The sequence below is a fragment of the Typopeltis vanoorti genome, chromosome 17 (genome assembly GCF_054136105.1).
Source record: "Typopeltis vanoorti isolate ZY-2024b chromosome 17, IOZ_Tvanoo_1.0, whole genome shotgun sequence".
In the NCBI taxonomy this organism is placed as follows: domain Eukaryota; kingdom Metazoa; phylum Arthropoda; class Arachnida; order Uropygi; family Thelyphonidae; genus Typopeltis; species Typopeltis vanoorti.
Genome location: NC_143565.1, coordinates 61,705,540 through 61,729,110, shown reverse-complemented (window position 1 = coordinate 61,729,110; position 23,571 = coordinate 61,705,540). Strand labels below are relative to the sequence as shown.

Here is a 23,571-nt window from a genome sequence, read left to right as displayed (position 1 = left end):
AAAGATGATTCACAAAAGTGGTGAGCCATCAACAGCTTGCAAGAACAAGACTGGTGCAAAACATGATAAACTTGCAAATAAAGCAAACATCTCATCTGCACGTGTTTTCAGAATTCTGAAATTAAGAAACCAAGTGATGTCCCACAACAGTTGACAAACGGCCAGCAAGCAGTTTGCAAAAGAATTGCTTCAATGTTGAGAGTGAAGGTGAACAGCTTGTGAACAAAAATATTGCAAAAAACTAAACATGGATATGAGACTCTGAATGAAAACTGAAAAGTCAGTACTCACAGTGGAAAACATCCAACCTCAGTTTATTCAAAAAAAAAAAACATGCCATCAGGATTCTGCAGGAAGTTTCTGGAAAACATTTTATGCCCAAAAATTCACAGCAAAAGACTTGACATGTTTGTGGTTGGAACCCTCATTCTGCATGATGTGATACCACATGTTTCACATGATGTGTCTGATCTTAAAAAGTATGGATGATGAGTGTTTCTTACAGTTCTGACATGAGTTCTCTAAACTTCTGTTTCCTCAGGTGGAAGAACAACTTCATGGGAAACACTTCACTCCATTAATTCAGTTGAAGTGACCTGACTTATTAAAACATCAACATAAAAGTTTACTAGCAAGAATATCTAAATGTAGGGGACCAATGATAAAGAATCAATATTATATTGAAGGCCTGTTAATGCATTTTGTTACATTACTGTTTGGTTTAATAACAGTACTACAATGTACAGAATTTTTGAAATAACCTCGGATAGATATATAGTTTTTGTGTGCTGAATTAAGTTACATCAGTCATTGGGACTGAGATTCTTGACCCAAGTCAAAATGTAAGTTAGCAGTCAATTGTATTTATTGAGTCTCTTACAAAACAGAGTAATCTATTATGTTTTGGCTTTACATTAAGATTTGCAATTTATTCATCCTTTTTAAAATGTCAGTTCAAACAGTAGAAGAAACAAAAATTCGAATGAAGAAAGCAGTAGTAGATTTAAAGAACAGTACTTTAAATGAAGATGCGGTATGATCAAACAAAGCAAAAAAGCATTGTGTCTTTTGCTCTCAATCAGCAGCTAGCACAGCAGGCAGCTAATAGAGAAATTAACATTTCAAAACTAGTTCCAGTAACAACTGATACGTATCTAGTATGAATGGTAGAGAGTCAAGTTTAGTCAATTTGTTTAAATCCTGATGAGTGTTTCTTACAGTTCTGACATGAGCTCTCTAAACTTCTGTTGAGAGAGAGCTCATGTCAGATAAATTGTAATCAGCACCTAACCTTGTCTACTTAGCTGATTCACAATCAGTTGAATGTGGAAGCAACCATTTGGAGATTTTTAAAGAACTGAAGTCGAAAATAATGAAATATTTTTCATTATTTGAATAATTTTTCAGTTGGGGATGGGATTAAACTGAATTTCATACTAGAAACTGTTTGAAAAATGTAGCAAGCGCAATTTTAACACAATTTCCATCTACATATGCATGTGAGTTATTATTTTCAGTTATGAACTTTGGCAAGTCTAATTATAAGTGTAATCTAAATGCTGAGGTCAGCACTTCATGCACAGTTCTCAAAACAACTAAATGCAATGCTAATATGAAATATTTGTAATTTTTAGAGCAAGGAGATGTCTCACTGAAAATAAAACATTTTTACCTTTCCCCCATTTTCTCAACGAAATGGACTATTTTTTTTTTTTTTTTAAAGTTTTGTGATATAATAGTTTTGCATGATCTGCAAACAGTTGTATATCACCAGTTAAACCCATCCCAATATCATTAATATACAAATTCAATAACAATAGTTCCAAAACAGACGACTGGGACACACCTAGTGACTTTCCTCTTCTTGGATATTTTTCTCCCCCATACACAACCTGCTCATACCTATCAGACAGCCAATATTCAATCCAATGCACTAGTCTAATATCCAACCTCATCTGAAGTTTGACTATCAACTTATCATGTGGTAATCTATCAAAAGCCTTTGCAAAATCTAAGTATACTACTGTGTATCCACTCCTTTGTCCAATAAAGCTGTCACCTTATTGTGATAAGTAAGTAGATTACTAAGACATGACCTCCCACAGCAAATCCATGCTATCCACCCAGTTCTGAATCCTCTTCCTCACTAGTTTCTCTAACACCTTAACCACAACTTCAGACAAGCAGATTGGCCTATAACTCGAAGCCTTAGTCTTATTATCCCCTTTATGAAGCTGAACAATTTTGCCCTCTTTCCACTCTTTTGGAACTTGGACCAATCTAAGACATGTTACAAATGTAAGTTAAAGCAGTTAACTCCCTGGAACATTCCTTCGAGACGTGTCGTGATGTACATTCAAGTCCTATGACCATACTGGCATTAAGTTTACTGAATTCCTCATATGCCTCTGCTCACTCACCATTAGTGGTTCTCCCCCACTGCTCTCTAGTTCTGCATTATATTACAATTAGAAGGCTGGAACACTCTAATGAATTGCTCATTAAATACCTCTGCTATATCCATCTGAGTGGTTATCATTCTCCCATTATCACTAACCAACATCATCCTCCCATACACCTTTTTTCCTTCTTGCCACATATTGGAAAAAATTCCCTATGATTTCTTTTAGCCTTATTACCTGACTGTTGCCCATACTGCACTTTTGCTAACCTTACCAAGCAGGTCACCTTCCTTGCTTTTTGTACTTCTCATGTAACTGATTATTGCCACTCATCTTGTGCTGCTACCACAATGCCTTTTTCTTTCAGATTGCATGCTTTACCTCTCCAGTCATTCTTTTTACACCTGCCTTATTTAATCTTCTGACCTTTGGAATACACTCAGTCACTGATAAAGTAACGTCCATTTCAATAGCACTAACACAATCTTTGGTGACTTAAAAAAAAGGAAAGGTAAAATGTTTCTTGAAGTTTTTACTACTAAACTTCAAGAAAATTAAGCAGTAAACATAGGCTGTGCGACATAGATTTTACATAATGCTGTTCAAACTGCTGTCGATGTTTTGCAAAGATGTTCAGGCAGTTTTTTTTTTTTTTTGGCAGGGGGCAGGTGAAACAGAGTATTCCAGTATATCTGCCAGTTCAGATCAGAACAGAGAGCCTTAAATTGGTTTGTGATTTTGTGGAATTCAAGTATTAAACTGTTTTTAGGCACAGCAAGATGTGATGGCTCAATGGAGCCAGCTCTGGATCAATTCACTGAACTATTTTTGGAAAAAAAAATGAGATAAAATTTTTGGAAGCTATTCAGGGAATTAAACAAATTAAACACCTGGTCTGCATTTCAATATGATATCAGGATTCCAGAAGTCAGGGAAACTAAATTATAAAGAGAGGAATAGTGAGAATGTGGGTGTAAGAGTAACAATGTTATATAACTGTGTTAATGATGGGAATGTTCACGAGGAGAGAATGATTTTGATTTTATGTTCATCTGGTTCAGACCCATCAAATGTGTGTAAAAATGTCTACAGGTATAAGGCACTAGAGAAGAATAGAGATCTGCAAATTGTACAACTGTGTCATGCAGACTGCAGACAGGAGTATACAAAAGAACATACAGGTAGATTATTATGTCTCTACATGAATGCTAGGAGTATCAGAAACTAAGAGGTGAGTTTGTTTTAGTCAATATGTTAGGACCTCAGACTGTATGCATTAGTGAGCCCTAGCTTTCAGAATCAGACATACTAACTGGTATCAAGTGTAAAGGGTATACATTATTTTTAGGAAGGATAGAGAGGAGGGGTGTGTGTGTGTGTGTGCGCTGCTAATGATATCGGATGACTTGAATCCAACTAGAGTTGAGACCTATGATTGTACTACTACCAATACAAAGCTTAAAGCCATCTGGTGTGAGGCGGAATCTAACAAGATCAATTACATAGTGGGGTGTTGTTACAGACCTGATGGATCGGTTGCTAGTGATGAAGAAATGCATCACAAATTGAAAAGATGAGTGTGAAAACAGTAATCATAATGGGAGTCTTTAATTATCCAAATAATGATTGGGTAGCAGTAGAATCTCATGCGAAGAATGAAAATAAATTTATTGAGCTGTTGCAGGACAACTTCCTCAAGCAGCATGTGACAGAAGGAACTCGAGGTCAAAGAGTGTTAGATTTGATTATAGTGTCAGAGGGCGTTAAAGATGTAACTATTCTGCTTCCAGTTGGTGACAGTGATCATGCAGTACTCACTTGGGAAGTGATTAAGTTTATGAATGTTCCATTTAGAAAAGGTTACATGCTGAACTACAAAGCAGGAAATTATAACCAACTGAGGTGAATAAATTCATATGGAATAAGAGAGAAATTAGTCGGAACACTAAATTAGCTGTATACAAGACAGTGTTCAAACCAGTTTTAACTTATGGATCTGAGAGCTGGGTCAGAAGTAAAACACTTGACCAAAGACTAGAGACCGCAGATATGAGAGTCCTGAGAAAGATTAGAGGTGTGAACAGATGGCATCAATGGCAATATCATATTAAAAATGAGGATATTAGGAAAGAACTTGACATTGTCAGCATCCAGGAATGCATTAGCAGAGCTAATCTCAGGTGGTATGGTCACTTAAATAGAATGGAAGAGGAAAGATTAGCAAAACAAGTGTTCTCTGCCAGGTTGGCAGGAAAACGACCCAGAGGAAGACCAAGATATAGGTGGATTGATACGGTACAAAGTGCCTTAGACGATAGAAATATAAGATCTGATAATGTTGGAGTCTTGACAAGTAACAGACTGATTTGGAAGAAAATTGTAGATAGGAAGTTAGTAATGATGTAATTTTTTCATGTAGTACTGTCATATCCTGTACACCCCTTGAGGGTACATGGCAGGAATTTGATGATGAGGTGTATACAGAGTTCAGTGGAATGGGATCGGTTGATGGATGGAAAGAATATAGACAGTGCATGGGAAGCATTTAAACAATACTGAAATGATGTGATATCAGAGTGTGTCCCGAGAGTTTGAAGAATAAATAGAGCAGGAGTCAAATGGATGTGTAATCTTATTAAGCAAGAAATTCATAAGAAAAGAATGATGTGGAAGGAATACTGAGTGCATAAGGATGATATGCATTATGAAAAGCATAAGCAGCAGGCTAGAATAGTCACAACTGTTGTATGGAAAGCAAAGTCTGAGTATGAAAAGAAACTAGCTCTGCATGTTAAAGACAACCCACAAGAAGTCTATCACTATGCTGGACGTAAAAGATGGAATGAATATGAAAGAATAACTCTTCTAAATTAGATGGCATGAGGGTTACAGATGCCGAAGCGCCTGTTCAACTAATGAGTGCCCATTTTGTTAAAAGCTATCAACCTGGTGTATGAAACATTGAGCTTACTGCTACCTCTTCACTGGATGTAGAAACACAGGTGTATGAAGAAGGTATTAGAGCTGTTGCACAAACTGAATAATAATTCAGCAATAGGGACTGATCGGATATCAGCACGTATGTTAAAGTGTTCAGCTGAACTGGCTATTCCTTTGACCAGGCTGTTTAATATGAGTCGCAGATCAGGGAAGATTCTGCAGGAATGGAAGGAATGCATGGTAATTCCATTGCACAAGGGTGGTGCAAAGACCAATGTATCCAACTATCGACCAATTAATATTTCTAGAATAGTGTTCAAGATTTTGGAAAAATTGGTTACAGCTCGCATTCAGAAATGGGTTGACAGTGAATCTCTACTTTGCAACGAGCAACATGGGTTTACTAAGGGATGGTCATGTTTTAGCAACTTGGTCACATTCTATACAATGTTACCACTGAACTAGACAAGGGGAATGGATACACCATGATACTTTTGGATTTTGCTAAGGCTTTCAACAGAATACAGCATGGTAGACTGTTGCATAAACTGGAAAACATGGGTTTGGATTATAAAATATTAGCATGGGTAAGAGGATGGCTGACACAAGGATCAGTGCAAGGTCCACTGTTATTCAATCTGTACTTTAATGACATTGGGAAGGATTTGACAAGACATACAGCTATTTACTGATGATGCAAAGCTAGGTAGGGTAATCAGGAATGCTGCTAATATGCAGTACTTGCAGAATGATTTGAATAGGCTGGAATTGTGGGCATGGGAAAATGGATGTCAGTAAATGTAAAGTCATTCACTTCGGCATGATTAGATATTCATTGTTGTATTATATTGGTGGGATTATGCTTGAAGAAACTGATGAGGCTAGGAATCTTGGAGTGTTAGTAGATAGGAAGTTGAAGTTCAGGGGCTATGTTGCAAAGACTGCAAATACAACTCAAAAGATAATTGCAATGCTGAAAAACATTTACCTGTAAAGATAAGGTTGTCATTTTGCCTCTTTACAAGGCCTTGATAAGATCTCACTTGAACTACTGTGTGCAGGTCGGGTCTCCTGGTTTCTGTTGTGATTCTGATATATTGGAGAGAGTATGCAAAGGAGAGTGTTAAAAATGATATTATGATTGTGGAATACTGATTATGAAGACAGATTGAAAATTTGTGGATTGTAGACACTAACAAACAGAAGAAAGAGGGGTTGATATGATTGAGACATAAACTTCTGAAAGGGTCATACAGGATTTTTTTCAATTTATGGAGGATGGGGAAAGGAAAATAGGGCATCTCTGGAAGCTGAGAATGAATGCTGTTAAGAAGGGGGTGAGGGCTAACTTTTTCTCTTATAGGGTGGTGCGTGATTGGAATGGATTGCCATTGGATGTTGTAAGGGCAAGCAGTGTGAATGAATTCAAGAATAAGCATGATAGCTGGTGTGTGTAGTATGTGGCCTTCCTCGATGAGTTCTTGGCTCCCTGGAGGTCTCTCTTAATAATAATAATAATAAATGAAAACAGGCCACATGTTAAAGTTAAAAAAACAAATTATCTTCTCATCAGGAAGATTACAATGTAACAGTAAAATGTTTTTACATAGTGATGGGAAAACAGAAATGAAAATCCTTAATGAAGGTTTGATTACTGAAGAATCATTCAAAAACTATGTCCTTCATTTTTATGCTACTGCAGTTTAGTGCATTCAAGAATAATCTCTCAATCCACTTAGTGTATTTTTCAAAATGGAAAGGGTATCATCATGTACTACTTCTTGTTGGGAAACTATTGTAGAATAGGTTGAAGAAATGAAAATGAAGATTGTCTTGCCAAATCTCAGTATATGTGAAGGAAGCCTCTTTAATGATTAGTTATGTCAAAATGTTTGCAAGTAAAATAAATGAGATGGAAAGAATAAGTTGAATAACTAACATCGGAGTAAAAACGTAAAAAGAAATCTTTGACATACTAAGAAAGAATAAGTGCTCTGCAGCGAAAGAGTTATAATATTTTATCTTCTTTACCAGGATTTAATATTATATTAGAATGTATTTTCTTCAATGAATTCAATACAAGCTGATAAGAGCAAGAGACTTCAATTAAACCTTGACAAATCAATCCTGATTAAAACACATTACAATGTATTATATATATATATATATATATATATATATAAATGTGGATAGGGTTATGTGTTCGTTACACAAGTTGAATTGAATTTTCACGGTATTGAATAGAACACAGATTAATAAGAAAATAACTATTTATTAATTTATTTATTAATATTAGCTTTTAAGTTAATAAATAGTTATTTTCTTATCAATCTGGGTTCGATTCAATACTGTTAAAATTCAATTCAACAATATATATATATATATATATATATATATATATATATATATATATATATATATATATATATATATATATATGTGGGTGGTCTGAAAAGTTCTAGGACTAACAATGAAAAAACAATTTATAATTTCAAAATTATTTTTATTTTTCAACATAATCTCCCTTAAGACTAATACATTTATTCCAGCGATATTCCAGCGCTATTATCCTGTCCAGTCAGTGAATTCTCAGAACACCTCTTGATTCGAAGAAAAACACTGACCACTGAAAAAGATTTTTAGTTTTGGGAAGAGATAGATGTCAGAGGGAGCAAAATCTGGAGAATAGGGTGGATGTTCCAACAATTCATAGTGCAGATCCCTTAATTTTCCCATTGCCAAAACACCTTTGTGGGCAGGTGCAGTGTCCTGATGAAAGATGATTTTTTTTTCTACAACAAACCGGGTCATTTCTCACGAAATTTTTCATCTAGTCTGGTAAACAGATTGCAATAATATTCCCCAGTTATTGTTTTACCCTTTTCAAGATAATTAATAAATAAAATGCCGATGCCATGACCTTATCTTCTTTGGCACCGAACAACTGGCTTCTATCCACTGTTTTGGATTCTGGTGTGTACTGGTGAATCCAAGTCTCATCCATTGTAATAAATCAACGAACAAAATCAGTTTTATTATTGTTAAAAAGCTCCAAGCACTGTTCAGAGATTTTCATGCGAGTGCGTTTTTGATCTGTGCGGCACTCATCTTGCAAAAAGCTTTTTCATTTGAAATTCTTCATGCAAAATGTATCCTATACATTCTTTTGAAATGCCTATAGTATCAGCAATTTCACGCACTTTGACTCACTGGCCATCCAATACCATATCATGCACTGATCAATGATTTCTGATGTTGTTACACTTTTTTAGGATGTCCTTCATGTGGATCATCTTCAAGGCTGGTACGGCCACATTTAAACTCAGCAGTCCATTTCTTAATTGTCGAAAACGAAGGAGAAGAGTTCCCATAAACTTTTATGAACTTCGCATGAATTTCTTTTGGCGTTAAACCTTCTTCTCATTTCATCTTCCATTTCCCTCTTTTACCGGGTCATTTCTCACGAAATTTTTCATCTAGTCTGGTAAACAGATTTGATGAAATCTGTTTATCAGACTTGTGGTGTAGAGGGTTTATTAATCAATGGACCTCAAACCGTTCACAGGATAAGGTGATCAGCCCTACGCCCCAATGTATCCTATGTCCGTAGTGTTGAGTTCTCAGGGCTGGTTTGCCTGCTTTGCAGGATGAAAAACCCCAGGATAAACTGGGGGGAAAACCCTACTATCCAAAGACAGGCTAACTTGGTTATGGCTGAGGAAGATCCTTCAGCTCTTCAAATCATCGACGGGAATCGAACTTAGGACACTCCTTCCCCAGGCATATGGTTGTGAAGTGTACAGCCACTAGGCAAACTGCCTTCTTTTACAAAGAATTTTATAACCGCACGATGCTCGATTTTATCCATTTCAAGGGATACAACACTTTGGCTTCTGACAGCTGTATAAAAAAACTACTTGATAGAATGACTTCCAATTTCACATCGATGCTTATGACACATGTACCAACATAAAAAAAAAAAAACTTGCTGATAGTGTTGCCATTTATGGTTGAGGCTGAGAACTTTTCAGACCATACACATATATATTATACAAAAAACGTTTTAGAGAAAATCCATTCTTCTATTATATTTTAAAATAGGATGCTACAGTCAGCAGTCTTTTATTTATTTATTTTTTCATTGAGTGATGTGTTCAATTATTTTTACATCATTTCAACAACAAAACAATACTTTGCCCAACTTTCTAGTTGGACATAATAATAATGGCAAATACCTGTTGGATTTCTGCTGAGGACAGGGACTGTCTTTGATCTGTGCATTTTTGATCTCTTGGTACATGCACAATATTCAAACATAAAAATGTGCACAAATTCACAGGAAGAGAAGAGGCAAGGAATAAGGAAAGTCTGATTATGTTATTGTTAATAGTGATGTTTTCTCACTGGTGCAAAACACTAGAGTATATAGAGGATTTGAAATGGGAAGCGATCAACATTTAGTCTTGAGCAGGATAAAATTGAATTTTATATTGAAAAGAAGAACATGTAAGGAAAATTTTAAAGCAAATAAAAGTTGATCAGCTCTCAGATGTGAACTGTAGACTAAAATACACAAACATTATTCAAGAAAAAAATGAAAGAGTGTGAGAACCAAACCTTGAGAGATTCTGTGGCAAACCCTACAGAAAACATTAACTGATTAAGCCAAATTATTCAAGAAAAAATGAAAGAGTATGAGAACCAAACCTTGAGAGATTCTGTGGCAAGTCCTACAGAAAACATTAACTGATTAAGCCAAAGAAGGATGTGGTGAGGTTGTCAAGGATAGCAAAATAAGAACTCCATGATGGACATAGAAAGTTAAAGAGGCAGTGAAGGAAAAGATGAAAGCACATCAAAAGTTCCTAGCAAATAAGTTGGCTTATGCTTTTACAGAATACAGAGAAAAATGTAAAAAAGTGAAGCATTGAGTCAAATTTGCTTATCAAAAGTAATGGGAAAGCTTTGGTAATGGCAAAATATTCTGGAATCTATTGAAAAAGCTTAAAAACAGAGGAAAGAGTGCTGTAAAAGGAATTAGAGATGATAAAGGTGACATGAAAACTGAAGAAAAAGATATCCTTGATGTATGGAGTAATTACTTTGAAAAATTGCTAAATGCAGTGAGAGCACAGTGGTAAAAAAACACTCAACAGGCATACAATCAAGAATACATATCCATACTTGAAGTAGAAAAAGCACGAAATGTGGAAAGGCAGCTGGAGTAGAGCTATGATATTTGACCAGAAATGCTGAAGAATGGAGGTATAAATGTTTTACAGTGGCTGCACTGCATAGTTCAGAAGGCCTAGATAGATGGATGAATTCCAGATGATTGGAGAAGAGCTCTCATAGTACCCATATATAAAAAGAGAAATAAAACTGAATGTGAGAATTACAGAGGTATTTCCCTACTCAGTGTTCCTGGTAAGATTTATTCAGGTATACATGAGAAATGGTTCAGAAGGATTGTGGAAGGGAAGCTTGGTGAAAAACAACCTGTATTCAGGCCAAATAGAGGTAGAGGGATCAGATTTTCACTTTACAACAAATAGATGAGAAATCATGGGAATATAACAAGGATCTGTATTTAAGTTTTGTAGACCTGCAAAAGGCATATGACAAGGTCTATGAGAAAAGCTATTGAAAACGAATGCAGTTATATGGTGTCAATGGGGCATTATATCAAGAAATACTTAGTCTTTATTTGAGTTGTAAGTCAGCAGTTAGAATTGAAGGAAGTACAGGAAGATGGTTTGATGTTAAATATGGTGTCAGACAAGGATGTGCATTATCCCCTCTGTTATTCATTGTGTATATGGATCACATTATGAAGGAAAGCAGTATTAAACCTGATATAAAAATTGGAGATGTTAATCTCAGCTCTTTATACAGATGATGTTATACTTTTCAATAAACCCAGTACAATCTGCAATATTCCCTGACTAGATTGAATAACTGTTGTAATAAAGTTGGTATGAAATTCAGTAATAACAAGACAAAGTCAATGAAAATAGGCAGAAACATTGAATGGAGATCCTATAGAACAAGTAAAACATTTCAGCTACTTAGGCACAATTTTTAGTGAAGATGGTCAATTAAATGTGGAAATGGGCAACAGAATCAACAAAGCCGGTATGGTAGGATATAGAATAAGAGAGAAATTAGTCAAAACAATAAATTAGCTGTATACAAGACAGTGTTCAAAGCAATTTTAACTTATGGATCTGAGAGCTTGGATAGAAATAAAACATTTGAGCCAAGACTAGAGACCGCAGATCTATGTATTTGTTGCGATTTATTTCACTTGTTGCGCATAAAGTTATTTTTTGTCTTTAGTTTACTGTGACGTTAAATGAATGTGTTTCTGAAGTGTTTATTGATATATGTAATTTATGAATACATAAATTTAATCCAACTTATGTAAAATTTGTGTTGTGTTGTGTAGACTTTGTGGAATGCAACTCCTACAACGGTCTGACTATATATCAACTTCCTTTTATGTATTAGGCCAAATGATCTGTTTTGTAACCAGTTTTTGACCAGTAACAGCTTCTTATAACTTAGTTAGGTAATAACAGGACAGTGAATTCTGATGAAGTAAGCAGAACTTATCACAATGGAAACATTATATAACATCACATCCAAAAATCCAGTTTAGAATATAACTTGTTTCTTATCGTTCTTGGATGGTATACTCATGAAGATCACAGAGAGAGAGAGAGAGAGATCAAGAGAAAATACAGCATAAAATTATCTTAATAGCACATATTGTTGGACTGGCTGGCATCTCTGTTCTCTAACCACTAGGCTGTATGGGGTTTGAATCACATTGTACCATGAACATTTGCAAATGTTTTTGGGTGGTAGATTTCAATACTTGGTGCATTTTGATCTCCTTTTCTCTCTTGCTCTAGCAAAATAGGCAAATCTTCCTTTTATAAGCAGCTGTTATTTCAGACCTGAAAAGATCCCCTAAAGATATGACACAAAAATATCCCAATTTCCTCTGATTTAAGTAGTAAGAAAGGCTTGATTTACCCGTAACTGGACACTAATGCCTGGTATTTTGTACTATGAGGAAGCTGTCTCTTGTTATGGTGAGTGTCCCTAATGTGCACGAGGGACATTCACTATCACTTCTCAGATAGCATGAGTAAAAGTGGACTATTCAATAAATAATGATCACAGGATATGCTGCCATCAAGTCCCTTACTCCATCATTTGAGGATAGAAAATTTAAGTAAGCTGCTGAATGCAGGTTTCATACTGAAGGACAAATGGTGGGCAATTTAGAGTATACAACCAGTCCAGTCAGACTGGGTAACAGTGTTTCTGTGAACACATATAAATAAGAATAATCTCTGACATTAGAAGATGACTTTGAATTTAAAAATTACAGATCCTTGTGGGTGCTCAAATCAAAACACTGTCTAGATCTTTTATGACCTTGAGTTAATGCCAATGAAATTTATAAGCAGTCCTAAAATCAGTCTATTTATTTCAAGATTTAAACCACTCTACACAGAAAAGCAACACAACTGCTTCAAATTGTTTCGTTATGAATGAAGCATAAAAGCAATGTGCAAAATTTATTCACAGAGCTTTTCTGCATGAATAATCAAATAAAGGAAAGAACTGATGAATTATCACAGACAGAACAGATATATAACCCGCACACAGGCCAGAATATATAAGTAATCAACAGATAATAATGTCATATGCTGCAGAATTTCCAAGCTAAAATCCACCTAGATCAATGTTATTTATTACTTCCCAAAATGTAAAATGAAAACCATTTTATTTATATGTAAAAATAGACCAAATCTGACATTTCAATCATATATTTACTTTAGAGCTAGGAAATTTCAACAAGAAATATATAAAATGTTCATAAATCTATGACAATCTTTAATAAGGTCAAAAACTGTATGAATTTTCTAACCATGCTATCATGTGACAGCAGTGAATTTTCTATGCTACATTAATCAAAACAAATTAATATTTCTTAATATTCAAATGTCTATGATATTTTATCTATGTATAACATTCTGTAATGTAACAACAGAAATATCTAGATTTCTAAAAAGTCTTGCTCTTAACAGCTTAGTTTCAATTTGTGTATATCATTTAGAAAACAGCTCCTCCTATACTTTCTTGCACTAACACGTCAAAACTAAAAAAAAGCACCCTTTAGGAATTTGCATGTGCAACGATTAGGCACATTTTACTTCCCCCAAAAGGCACCTGGAGGCTGGCTGGTGAAGTTTAAACCAAGTATGAACACAAGAGGTGCTGACTACAATATATGGGAAGTCCAGAGAATGAGTTAAACTTGAACTGCATTTTCAATCCCTAGACACCATCATTGAGATGGCAGGTCCACTTGCTTGCAGCACTGTTGATGCCTTATCATGAGACAATCTTGTGAAATCGACCCCATCTACCTAGAGGTTAAAATAAAGTGCTGGGTGTTAAAATATTTCAGAAAGATATTTAACAGATTTTAAATAATTCATGTAAAAAAAATAATAAAAAATCCAACACGCATTGCAGTTTTGAAATAACATTAAAAAAATCTAGCAACTATAATACATTATGATACTAACCTATCTACACACAAAAGTTTATATGTAACTTTTTAGCCTGGATGCTCTGCTTTGCTTATTCAACCTACAAGTTGCAGATTTAAATTCCACTGTGTATATATATGTTTATAAACATTTCTAGTTAAAATGATTTTTTCATGACCTGGTGTAAAACTATAATGTTTCCTTACTGAAAGCATAAAGTGGCTTAAAAAAGTATGACATCTGGTCTCTACAGCAAGATATTATTCTCTGTGACTTGAAGAAAAAAAAACGTTTTTTTTTTTTTTCAGGATAAAATAAAAACATCAGTAAAAACGAACAAGAGAACTTCATTCATAAAAAAACCACCTTCATAACCAATAACCTTATCTTACAAAAAAAGATAACTTTATAAATACTGCTCTTATAAAAACTGATTTTGAGAAGCAAAAAAATCAATCAACTCAGTTTCTAATGTCTTTCAATCTTGAAACTGTTGCTTGTGCATATGATTACCTAGTGATAAAAGAAAGACCATAATCAGATAGCGAGATATCAGGAAAATACAGATGGTAAGACAGAATTTCCCACAAGAATGAGTTCCCACAGCTACAGCTGTGGGAACTCATTCTTGGTCACGTAACAGACTACGGCAAAGATGAGGTGGAGAACACTGACATGTTGATTAAAACTACATACTAAGTACTGTGATTTTGTCAGTTGTCTGGTTGGTTACAGGTTTACTGGAGCAAGGACAACAAAGGCCATAAAAGAGATAAATTAGTAAATATCATATTATGTACAAAAAGCAAATCTGAAAAAATTAAGTTAAGCAAACTAGTATCCACACATAAACAGAATATATAATCAAATGTGTTTGTATAAATTAAATTATTATCATTTTTCACCTCCTTAATGGCATCTCCACCTTGATGCGATAAGGAGGCTTGTGAGCACCAATGACCTCAAGAGCTATGCCAGTGATAGCTAAGCTATTGATAGGGCTTCCTAGCTGGACAGGTCAAGAGGTAGGGGATACACTAAGAGAGAACCCTGGTCCTCATAGTTGGGGATTTTGCATAAAACTAATGCATGAACTGAAAAATTCATTGGACTTAAACAACGAAAAATGACCAAGTAAGAATTAAGGTAACTGAATAGGAATCACGGACATTTTAAAAGTAGCTACGTGGAACGTACAAAGCATAACAACAAATGAAATAGAATTAGTAAAACAACTAAAAATATTAACATAGCTGTGATAACAGAAACAAAAAAGAAATCAAAGGGAATAAAAGATATAGATGGTTTTACTATGCTATATAGTGGAGTAGACCAACATATCAGAGTTTCTAGTGTTGTGGCCATTTTATTATTATTATTATTATTATTACATAACATCTCCCTTGATGAGTCCTTGTACTCATCAAGGGAGGGCACCTACTCTACGACTCTCTGTCTCCACAACTCAATCCATCAAATGTAACAAATGGCAACTACCATCATCATCATCTACACCAATGCCATCTACCACCCATCAACACCACCAGTATTTTCACAGACAATCACAAACATCCATGCACACGTTGGAATTCGAATCTGCAGCCTTTTGGCTGAAGAGAGGATGCACTAACTACTCGGCTAACCAGGCTGGCAATTTTAATCGATAACACAGGCCTGCAATGGAAAAGTTGTCTGAAAAGTAATAATTGATTCTTATAAATTTTTAGTGCTGAGTTCAGAAAAAATAGTAAAAAAATTCCATCACCCACCAATTTTACCCAATTTCTAATTTTATCATTTTTATTAGTAGTATTTGGATTTAAATTTAGTGCATTGGTATTTATTTTCATTCTCCTTTATTTACAGCTAATTAGTTGCATAAGTGTTTTTTTTTTGAAGTGCCTTTTTATGGTAAATAAAGAAATTTCCATACAACTTCTCATGATGATAAGCTACTTTGAATCTGATTCACTGAGATAACGGATGACTTTCCTGTTGTCACAGACACATTTTCTTGTGTGATTCTTTAGTTGTTGACTACCAAGGTTATCATATTTCTGAAAATTGGCATATTTTCTAAGTTAGTGTGAAAATTTAATTTAATGTGTAAGTGGTTTTTTAATGTTTTTATGTAGTGTCTTGTAAGAGTGTTGATGTCATTCGTTAAAATTCGCTTAACTGTGTTTTAAGTGGTGTTTATAATGGCTTCAAGAGGTCGCAAAAATTCACCTAACATTTTCTGTTACATATGCGGGGTGTTAGTGGTAAAAAAACAATGAAGAAACATTACAGATTTCATAAAAAAAAGTGTATTATGCATATTTGTTGAGAGGTGGTTACAGGGTTGACACTGGGGAGTTCTTTCGTTTGGTTGAACAGCGGGAAGGAGTGATGACAAGAGGCCATCCCTGGAAGTTACGAAAGGAAACTGTCAGCAAGAGGGTGCGGAGTAGTTTCTTTGCATGGAGGATGGTTGAACCATGGAATGCATTACCTGATGGAGTGGTGAGAGCGAGAACGGTCAATGAGTTTAAGGAGTGGTATGATAGACTTTGTGTTTTTTAGGAAGGACCTCCCACGATGAGTCTTTTGACTCCATTGAGGCCTGAATAATAATAATAATTTTTGGATGAAACTTGGTGACTTAGATAAGTCATGGGCGCTGCAGATAATATGTTCCATTTGTGTAGAAGAACTTAGTAGGTGGTTGAAGGGAGAACAAAAATCTTTCAGTTTCGGAATTCCCATGGTATGGTTGCAGGGAACCCCTGCAAACATACCGATGACTGTTACTTCTGCTCTTTGACTGTTCGAGGTTTTAATATGAAAAATAAAAAGACATTTCCTATCCTAATTTACCACCTGCAATATGCCCAGTGGAACATGGTCCTGAAATACCTCCACAAATTTTAGAAGAACCACTCAGCAGCGATTCAAACAAAGAAGTTGAAGATTTCAATGATGACGAATACAAAGATAGTGGCACACCTGAACTTTTTTCACAGATCGATTTAAACAACTTGGTCAGAGATTCAGGTCTTCCTAAGAAATCTGCAGAGCTGCTGGGCTCGAGACTAAATGAAAAGAATCTGTTAGCCCCTGGCACTTCTTTCTCATGGATTAGATATAGAAAAAGAGATTTTCTTCCTTACTTTTCAGAGGAAGGTGATTTAGTTTACTGCAGCGATATTCCCAGACTGATAAGCAAATTCAACATAAAATATGACGATTCCTCAAAAAGAAGCCTCAAAGCTGTGCTTCTCCATAATTACAATAAGTATGCTTCAGTACCAGTAGCACATTCCATTCATTTGAAAGAACAATACGAAAATTTAGCCTTCATTCTCAGCAAACTTAAGTACAATGATCATGTATGGACAGTTTGCAGTGATCTTAAAGTCATATCTATGATTTTGGGACAACAAAGAGGATACACCAAATACTCGTGCTTTTTGTGCAAGTGGGACAGCCAACACTGAGAGCAACATTGGATCAAGAAGGAATGGCAAGAAAGAGTCACGTTAGAACCTGGAAGTAAAACTGTGTTACACGAAACTTTGGTTGCTCGGGAAAAAATCCTTTTACCCTCGCTTCACATAAAGCTGGGATTGATGAAGCAAATTGTCAAGGCTTTGTCAAAAGAAGGAGAGTGTTTTAAATACACCTGTGCAAAATTTCCGATATTATCTACAACAAAACTGAAAGAAGGTATTTTCATCGGTCCGGACATCAGGAGAAACTTATATATTCATTTAATAGGACAAACTGTTTGAAGAAAAATGGCAACTGTTGAAAAAAGAAGTGTGGAAAGCTTTGAAAGAGGTGGTGACCAAATTTTTAGGAAATCACGAGGACCCTAACTATAAAATGATTGTGGAAGACATGTTACAGAAATTCAAGGATTTGAGATGCTCCATGAGCTTAAAAGTGCACTTTCTCAATTCTCATTTAAACTACTTTCCTGAGAAACTGGGAACTGTCAACGAAGAGCAAGGAGAGCGATTCCACCAAGAGATCAATGAGATAGAAAGAAGGTATCAAGACAGGTGGAATGTCAACATGATGGCAGACTTTTATTGGATGTTGCACAGAGACGACCGGGGGAAAGAATTTCACAGAGAAGTTTTGAAGGAAAAAGAAAAAGACACCACAATGAAATATAACGTATGTACTAAAGATTGATCTTTAATTACTTTAATTAAAAAAAATTCTCCAATACTTTCATTCCAAAAATGTTTACGGAAAATTTTAAATACTGTTATTTTACTTAATATAATGGGTTTTAAAGCTATTTTACTGTAATACTGAGATCCATTTTGTGAAAAATCCTTATGTGATAGAGAAAAATGGAAGTGATATTTGAAATCATCGGTCAAAAATAAATCAGAAACAGTTAATAATTTCCAGACAACTTTTCATGACTTCAATTTTGCAGGCCTGTGTAATAAATTGAAAAATAGAACATGAAAGTACAATTTTGTAAATGATTGGATTATAGCAGTTAAATTATTAAAACCAAATAGAAGTAATAAATTTTATCATAGGAATATATGCCCCTGAAAAAGGTAGGAAAGAGGATTCCGAACAGTTTTATGATGAACTACAAAATCAGTTAAATAAATGTAATAAAAATGACTATATATTAATAGCAGAAGATCTTAATGCTAGAGTTGGAAATAATCCAATCCCAAATGTCTTAGGAAAATATGGAGAGATTTGCATGAATAACAATGGTCAAGAATTATTAGACTTCTTAACTTTCAATAATTTTTATAATAACCAAAAAAATAAAAAATAAAAAAATATATTTGGAATGGCAGAGGAACAAGATCTATAATTGATTATATCATTACTAATCAGAAACTAGCTCCACGAGTGAAAGATGTACATGTTTATGGAGGAAGTGAAATTTTTCAGATCATTACTTAGTAGTTTCTAAAATAGAAATACTAGCCAAATAGAGAAAGGAAGTAAATATGAAAAAAAAAAAAAAAGAAATAGAACAAGTATACAAAGTACAGGTAACCCTCCTATAATGCGGATGTTAGGTTCCATAGAAATGGCACGTTATGCGAGACTCAGATCACTTAGAAAAAGTAGGGTTAGGTTCCGAAATCATTTTTTTTAAGATTGTATAAACAATGACATATCCAACAAAAAATATTTTTATTTAATTCAGGTAATTCATATAAGTTAAGAAAACATAAACTATGAAACAAATACGTAATATAAAATTATAAATTGTACGTAAACTTCATTGCGCATAATGCATAAATGTTTAGGCAAAATAAAATAAAGTGCATATTTTAATCATCATCACTGTTTTCAAAACGAAGATTTCATAGATGTTCTTTATTTACGAGTGTCCGGACGTCGTCATCACTTGAAATCTCTTGGATATCATTAGTATAATTCTCATTTCATACTTCTGCTGGTTTAGTTATCAAGAAGTCAATAATAAGACCTTGCTTACCACTATGCTACAATTTTTTTATTAAGTTCATAATATGGAACTGAACAAATATCTAATTGTCTTGTGAATTTTCTGGAGCACTCCATTGAGAGATCATTATCCCAAAAATAACTTTCATGCCAAGTCCAATCCTTCTGCTAATTCATTAAACTGAATTCTTTAACGGATTCATCACGATCAAAATCTTTGCAGAACTTTCCCCGCATTTTGGTTCGACGTCATCTATTAATTGTATCAATTCCTCCTCATTTAAATCTATTTCCTCATAAATTGAAGAGATTGGAGCACTTATGAAGAAGTTCGCTAAGATTGAATCTCTTGTGCTGATCGAAACTGAATGTATCTTCAGTCTTGCTTAACTGTTACCTTGGCAGTTTACAGTGGGTGGGTTTATCCCTATTAACAAACACGTATATCGCAGAAGCCCCTCTAAGTGGCCATTACTATAAAAATATTTTTCTTTTTACATAAAAAGCATTACATATTGTATGTAACTCACCAAAAAATAAAGTGCTCAGCTTGAGATTAACACACTTATGATTTTTAATGCACTTTCCTGGAAAAAAACGAAGACAATTTTCAATAATAAATACTTTATATGGTAAACAATTGACGTACATGCATGCTAAAGGGGATTTCCCCTAATATAAATTCGCTACTTATAACTACATGCGCAATATGGGCTGACGCAAATTTAAAGAAGATAAAATTTGATTTTTAAGTTGCGCGTTGAAAAATATATGAAAAGATAAAGGATTACTATAATTTGTAGACCGTTTTATATCAAAACCGCGTTGCATAATTACCACGCGGTTTACTACAATTTGTTACAAGGGTTACTACAATTTGTAGACTGCATTATATCGAAATCGTGCTGTATAAGTACCATTATACAAGGGTTACTTGTATATGTATATATTAAAAGAAGAAAGCATTAGAATGCTATATCAATCATGATTAACAGATTATCTAAAAGAAGCCCAAATCAGTGAATTAATAGAATAAGAATGGAAAACTTTAATAAAATTCATCCATAAAGCAGCCCCTGAAATACTTAGAAAGAAAAATAAAATATTAAAAAAAAAAACACATTAAAAATTTGGAACACAGATATAGAAAATGCAATAAAAGAAAACCAAATGGTATGCATACCCCTTCAAAAACACATAAAGGAAACAGAGGAAATATACAAAAACAAAAGAAATATAGAGAAAACCATAGTATAGAAACCTTTCTTTTAGGCTTGCACGGTGATTCGAATGCATTTTTGGAAATTATGGGGACAACTACCATGTTTGAATAAAAACTTTAGTTTAATATTACTAAAATTTTACAATTTGACGTTTATGTCAAGGTCATCTTCTGGAGCGTACAAATATACACAAGAAACAAGCTATACTACAATCATACTGGTTCGTTAAAGACACTGACTAACCGCTACCACAATTGTTGGCCTGACTTCTAGTGAAAAAAAAAAAAAAATTATACATCAACACTAGAGTCCTATTATTTGTGTTGTCTACTATATACATATATTAACATCATTCCAGCCAGTTGGAGTGGAATGGTTTCTAATACTAGCGGATTGGCTAGAGTCCTGACTTATGTTGAATATTTCATATTAGGTTGGCTGAATGTGTGCCATCCAGATCCTTGGAATTTTCATACCATCTTTATTGTTGATATTTGGGTGGTTCATCAAGATTTCGTAGGATTCTTTAAATTTTCTTTCGTACCATGTTTTTGTGCGGTGTAAGGAGCAGGTGCTTTTCCAGTTGATTTGGTGTAAGGTGTTAAGTGCATGGTCTGAGAGGCCTGCTTCACCATAATGGTTATATTTAATGTGTCTAATGTGTTCTTTCTTGCGTATAGGGATTGTCCGTCCTGTTTCACCAATGTACGGTAAGTTACAGGTGCAGCGGATGCAATAGACTCCAGGATGTGCTAGTGGGAGGAGAGGATCCTTAGAGGAGCTGAATATGGTTTTAAGTTTAGTGGGTGGTTTAAAGGTGGCATTGAGGTTATAATGTTGTACGATTCTGTTGATTTTTTCTGATAACCCTTTAATGTATGGGATGGCTATGGTTTTACTGTAATCTAGATTCGTTTTTGTTGTGGTTTTATAGAGTATTTTATTGACAGTATTTTTGTTATAGCCATTGTTTATGAATGTGTCACTAATGATTTTTAGTTCTTGTTTCAGGGCTTGCTGGTTAGAGCAAATAGTTGTGGCTCTGTTTTTAAGGGTGTTTATGACTCCATATTTTTGTGCTGGGTGGTGGTATGAATTCGCATGTATGTATTGGCCCGTGTGTGTCGGTTTTCGGTAGACCGTGAAGGATAGACTGCCTGAAGGAAGACGTGTAGCTAGCGTGTCTAGGAACGGGAACGAATTTCGGTTTTCGATTTCGATGGTAAATTGTATGCGTTCATGTTGTTTGTTTAGGTGGCTGAGGAATGTGTTTAGCGTTTGTCGCCCGTGCGGCCAGATCGCGAACACGTCGTCAACGTATCTGAGCCAGATTGTCGGTCGAAGCGTGGCGGAATCAAGAGCCCTTTGCTCAAAGGTTTCCACGTAGAAGTTCGCGATTGGGGGGGGGGATAATGGTGAGCCCATGGCTGTAGCTTCCTTTTGTAGGTAGAATTTGTTTTGCCACACGAAGTAAAGATTCGTATTTCTCTCCTGATCAATCGGCTGGCCTTTTTAAAAAGATGCAGAGACAATAACCTCATTCCGATCTGCATCAGGCTAAAAAAGAAATTTACGTCTGCTAAGGCACTCCGTATCTATGACCGCACAGAAAAAGCAATGCTTATAGAACAGATCCAAACAGCCCACCGAAACCTAGCTACAACAGAAAATCTAGTTTCTAAATTACAATCAGAACTATCGAACTATGTTAATCAAGACATTCTACAAACACTTGAAAGAATTACTGATAATTCGGCCAAGCATACCCTGGAAAAGAATAAAGAAAAAATCAAGAAAAAATTCCACAGGTTGAAACAACGGCAAAATATGGCGGCCAATCAGAGGACTTCTTCCCCGAGAAACAACAATGAACAACAAACAAGGGAGACAAGGAGCGACCAACCACCGACAAGCAAGAACCATGTGATTAACCTATCAAGCCACACCCTGAACAACGGCGAACTCACGCTGCTGAATAAAGGAATGAACTACGCAATAGCGCCTAAAAAGGTAAACAAATTGGATTTTATCTGCCACATTGAAAGAGGCATCAGATCCCTACCTAACAACATAGCAGACAAAATACGACTAGAAACCAGTAATGTCCTAAATACCAAGAAAACCATACAGAACAACCTGACTAAAACAGAATTAGCAGCAATTAAATCATTAAAAGCCAAACAAAACATAATAATAACGAAAGCTGATAAAGGCAGTGCCACTGTTGTCCTTGACAGGTCAACATACTGCAAATGAACCAATTAATAGCTGATAACAACACATATAAAATGGTAAATTATAACCCAACAAAAAGGATAAAGGACAAAACAGAAAAACTACTAAAGTCCGTCACTTCTTGGCCACCAGACACAGTTAAAAAACTCAAACCCCACTACGCCCCCCCCCCCCCAGAATATATGGGGTTCCGAAAATACACAAACAAAATGTGCCCCTTCGACCAATAGTGGAAGGAATAGACAGTCCCAATTACCACCTAGCCAAGAAATGAGCGGCAACACTCAAGGAGTTGGTAGGTCATTCCCCCTCCTATATAAAAAACACACAACACTTTATAAACAAAATCAAAAACATAACACTCGAAAAAGACGACTTATTAGTCAGTTTTGACGTTTCTGCCCTTTTCACTAATGTTCCCATCAAGGACAAAATTCTCCTACTACAGAACAAATTTCCACCCGATATTACGGCCCTCTTTGCCCACGTACTAAAGTCCAGTTACTTCGTGTGGCAAAACAAATTCTACCTACAAAAGGAAGCTACAGCCATGGGCTCACCATTATCCCCCCCAATCGCGAACATCTACATGGAAACCTTTGAGCAAAGGGCTCTTGATTCCGCCACGCTTCGACCCGACAATCTGGCACAGATACGTTGACGACGTGTTCGCGATCTGGCCGCACGGGTGACAAACGCTAAACACATTCCTCAGCCACCTAAACAAACAACACGAACGCATACAATTTACCATCG

The 23,571-nt window shown here is 35.2% G+C and overlaps 1 protein-coding gene across 3 annotated transcripts in view; it reads right to left on the bottom strand.

Annotated features, from left to right (window-relative positions):
* Positions 1–13,454: 13,454 nt before the first annotated feature.
* LOC150097438 (uncharacterized) overlaps positions 13,455–23,571 on the bottom strand; it is an 857,342-nt gene continuing 847,225 nt past the window's right edge. For 2 of the 3 annotated variants that reach the window (XM_090406999.1, XM_090407000.1), the window contains exon 23: positions 13,455–13,789. In XM_090406999.1, the coding sequence (XP_090263125.1) occupies positions 13,691–13,789 (99 nt within the window). In that variant the 3' untranslated portion in view covers positions 13,455–13,690. Of the gene's footprint in view, positions 13,790–19,887; positions 19,945–23,571 lie in introns of all 3 variants that reach the window. The other variant, XM_090407001.1, reaches the window with a different exon arrangement.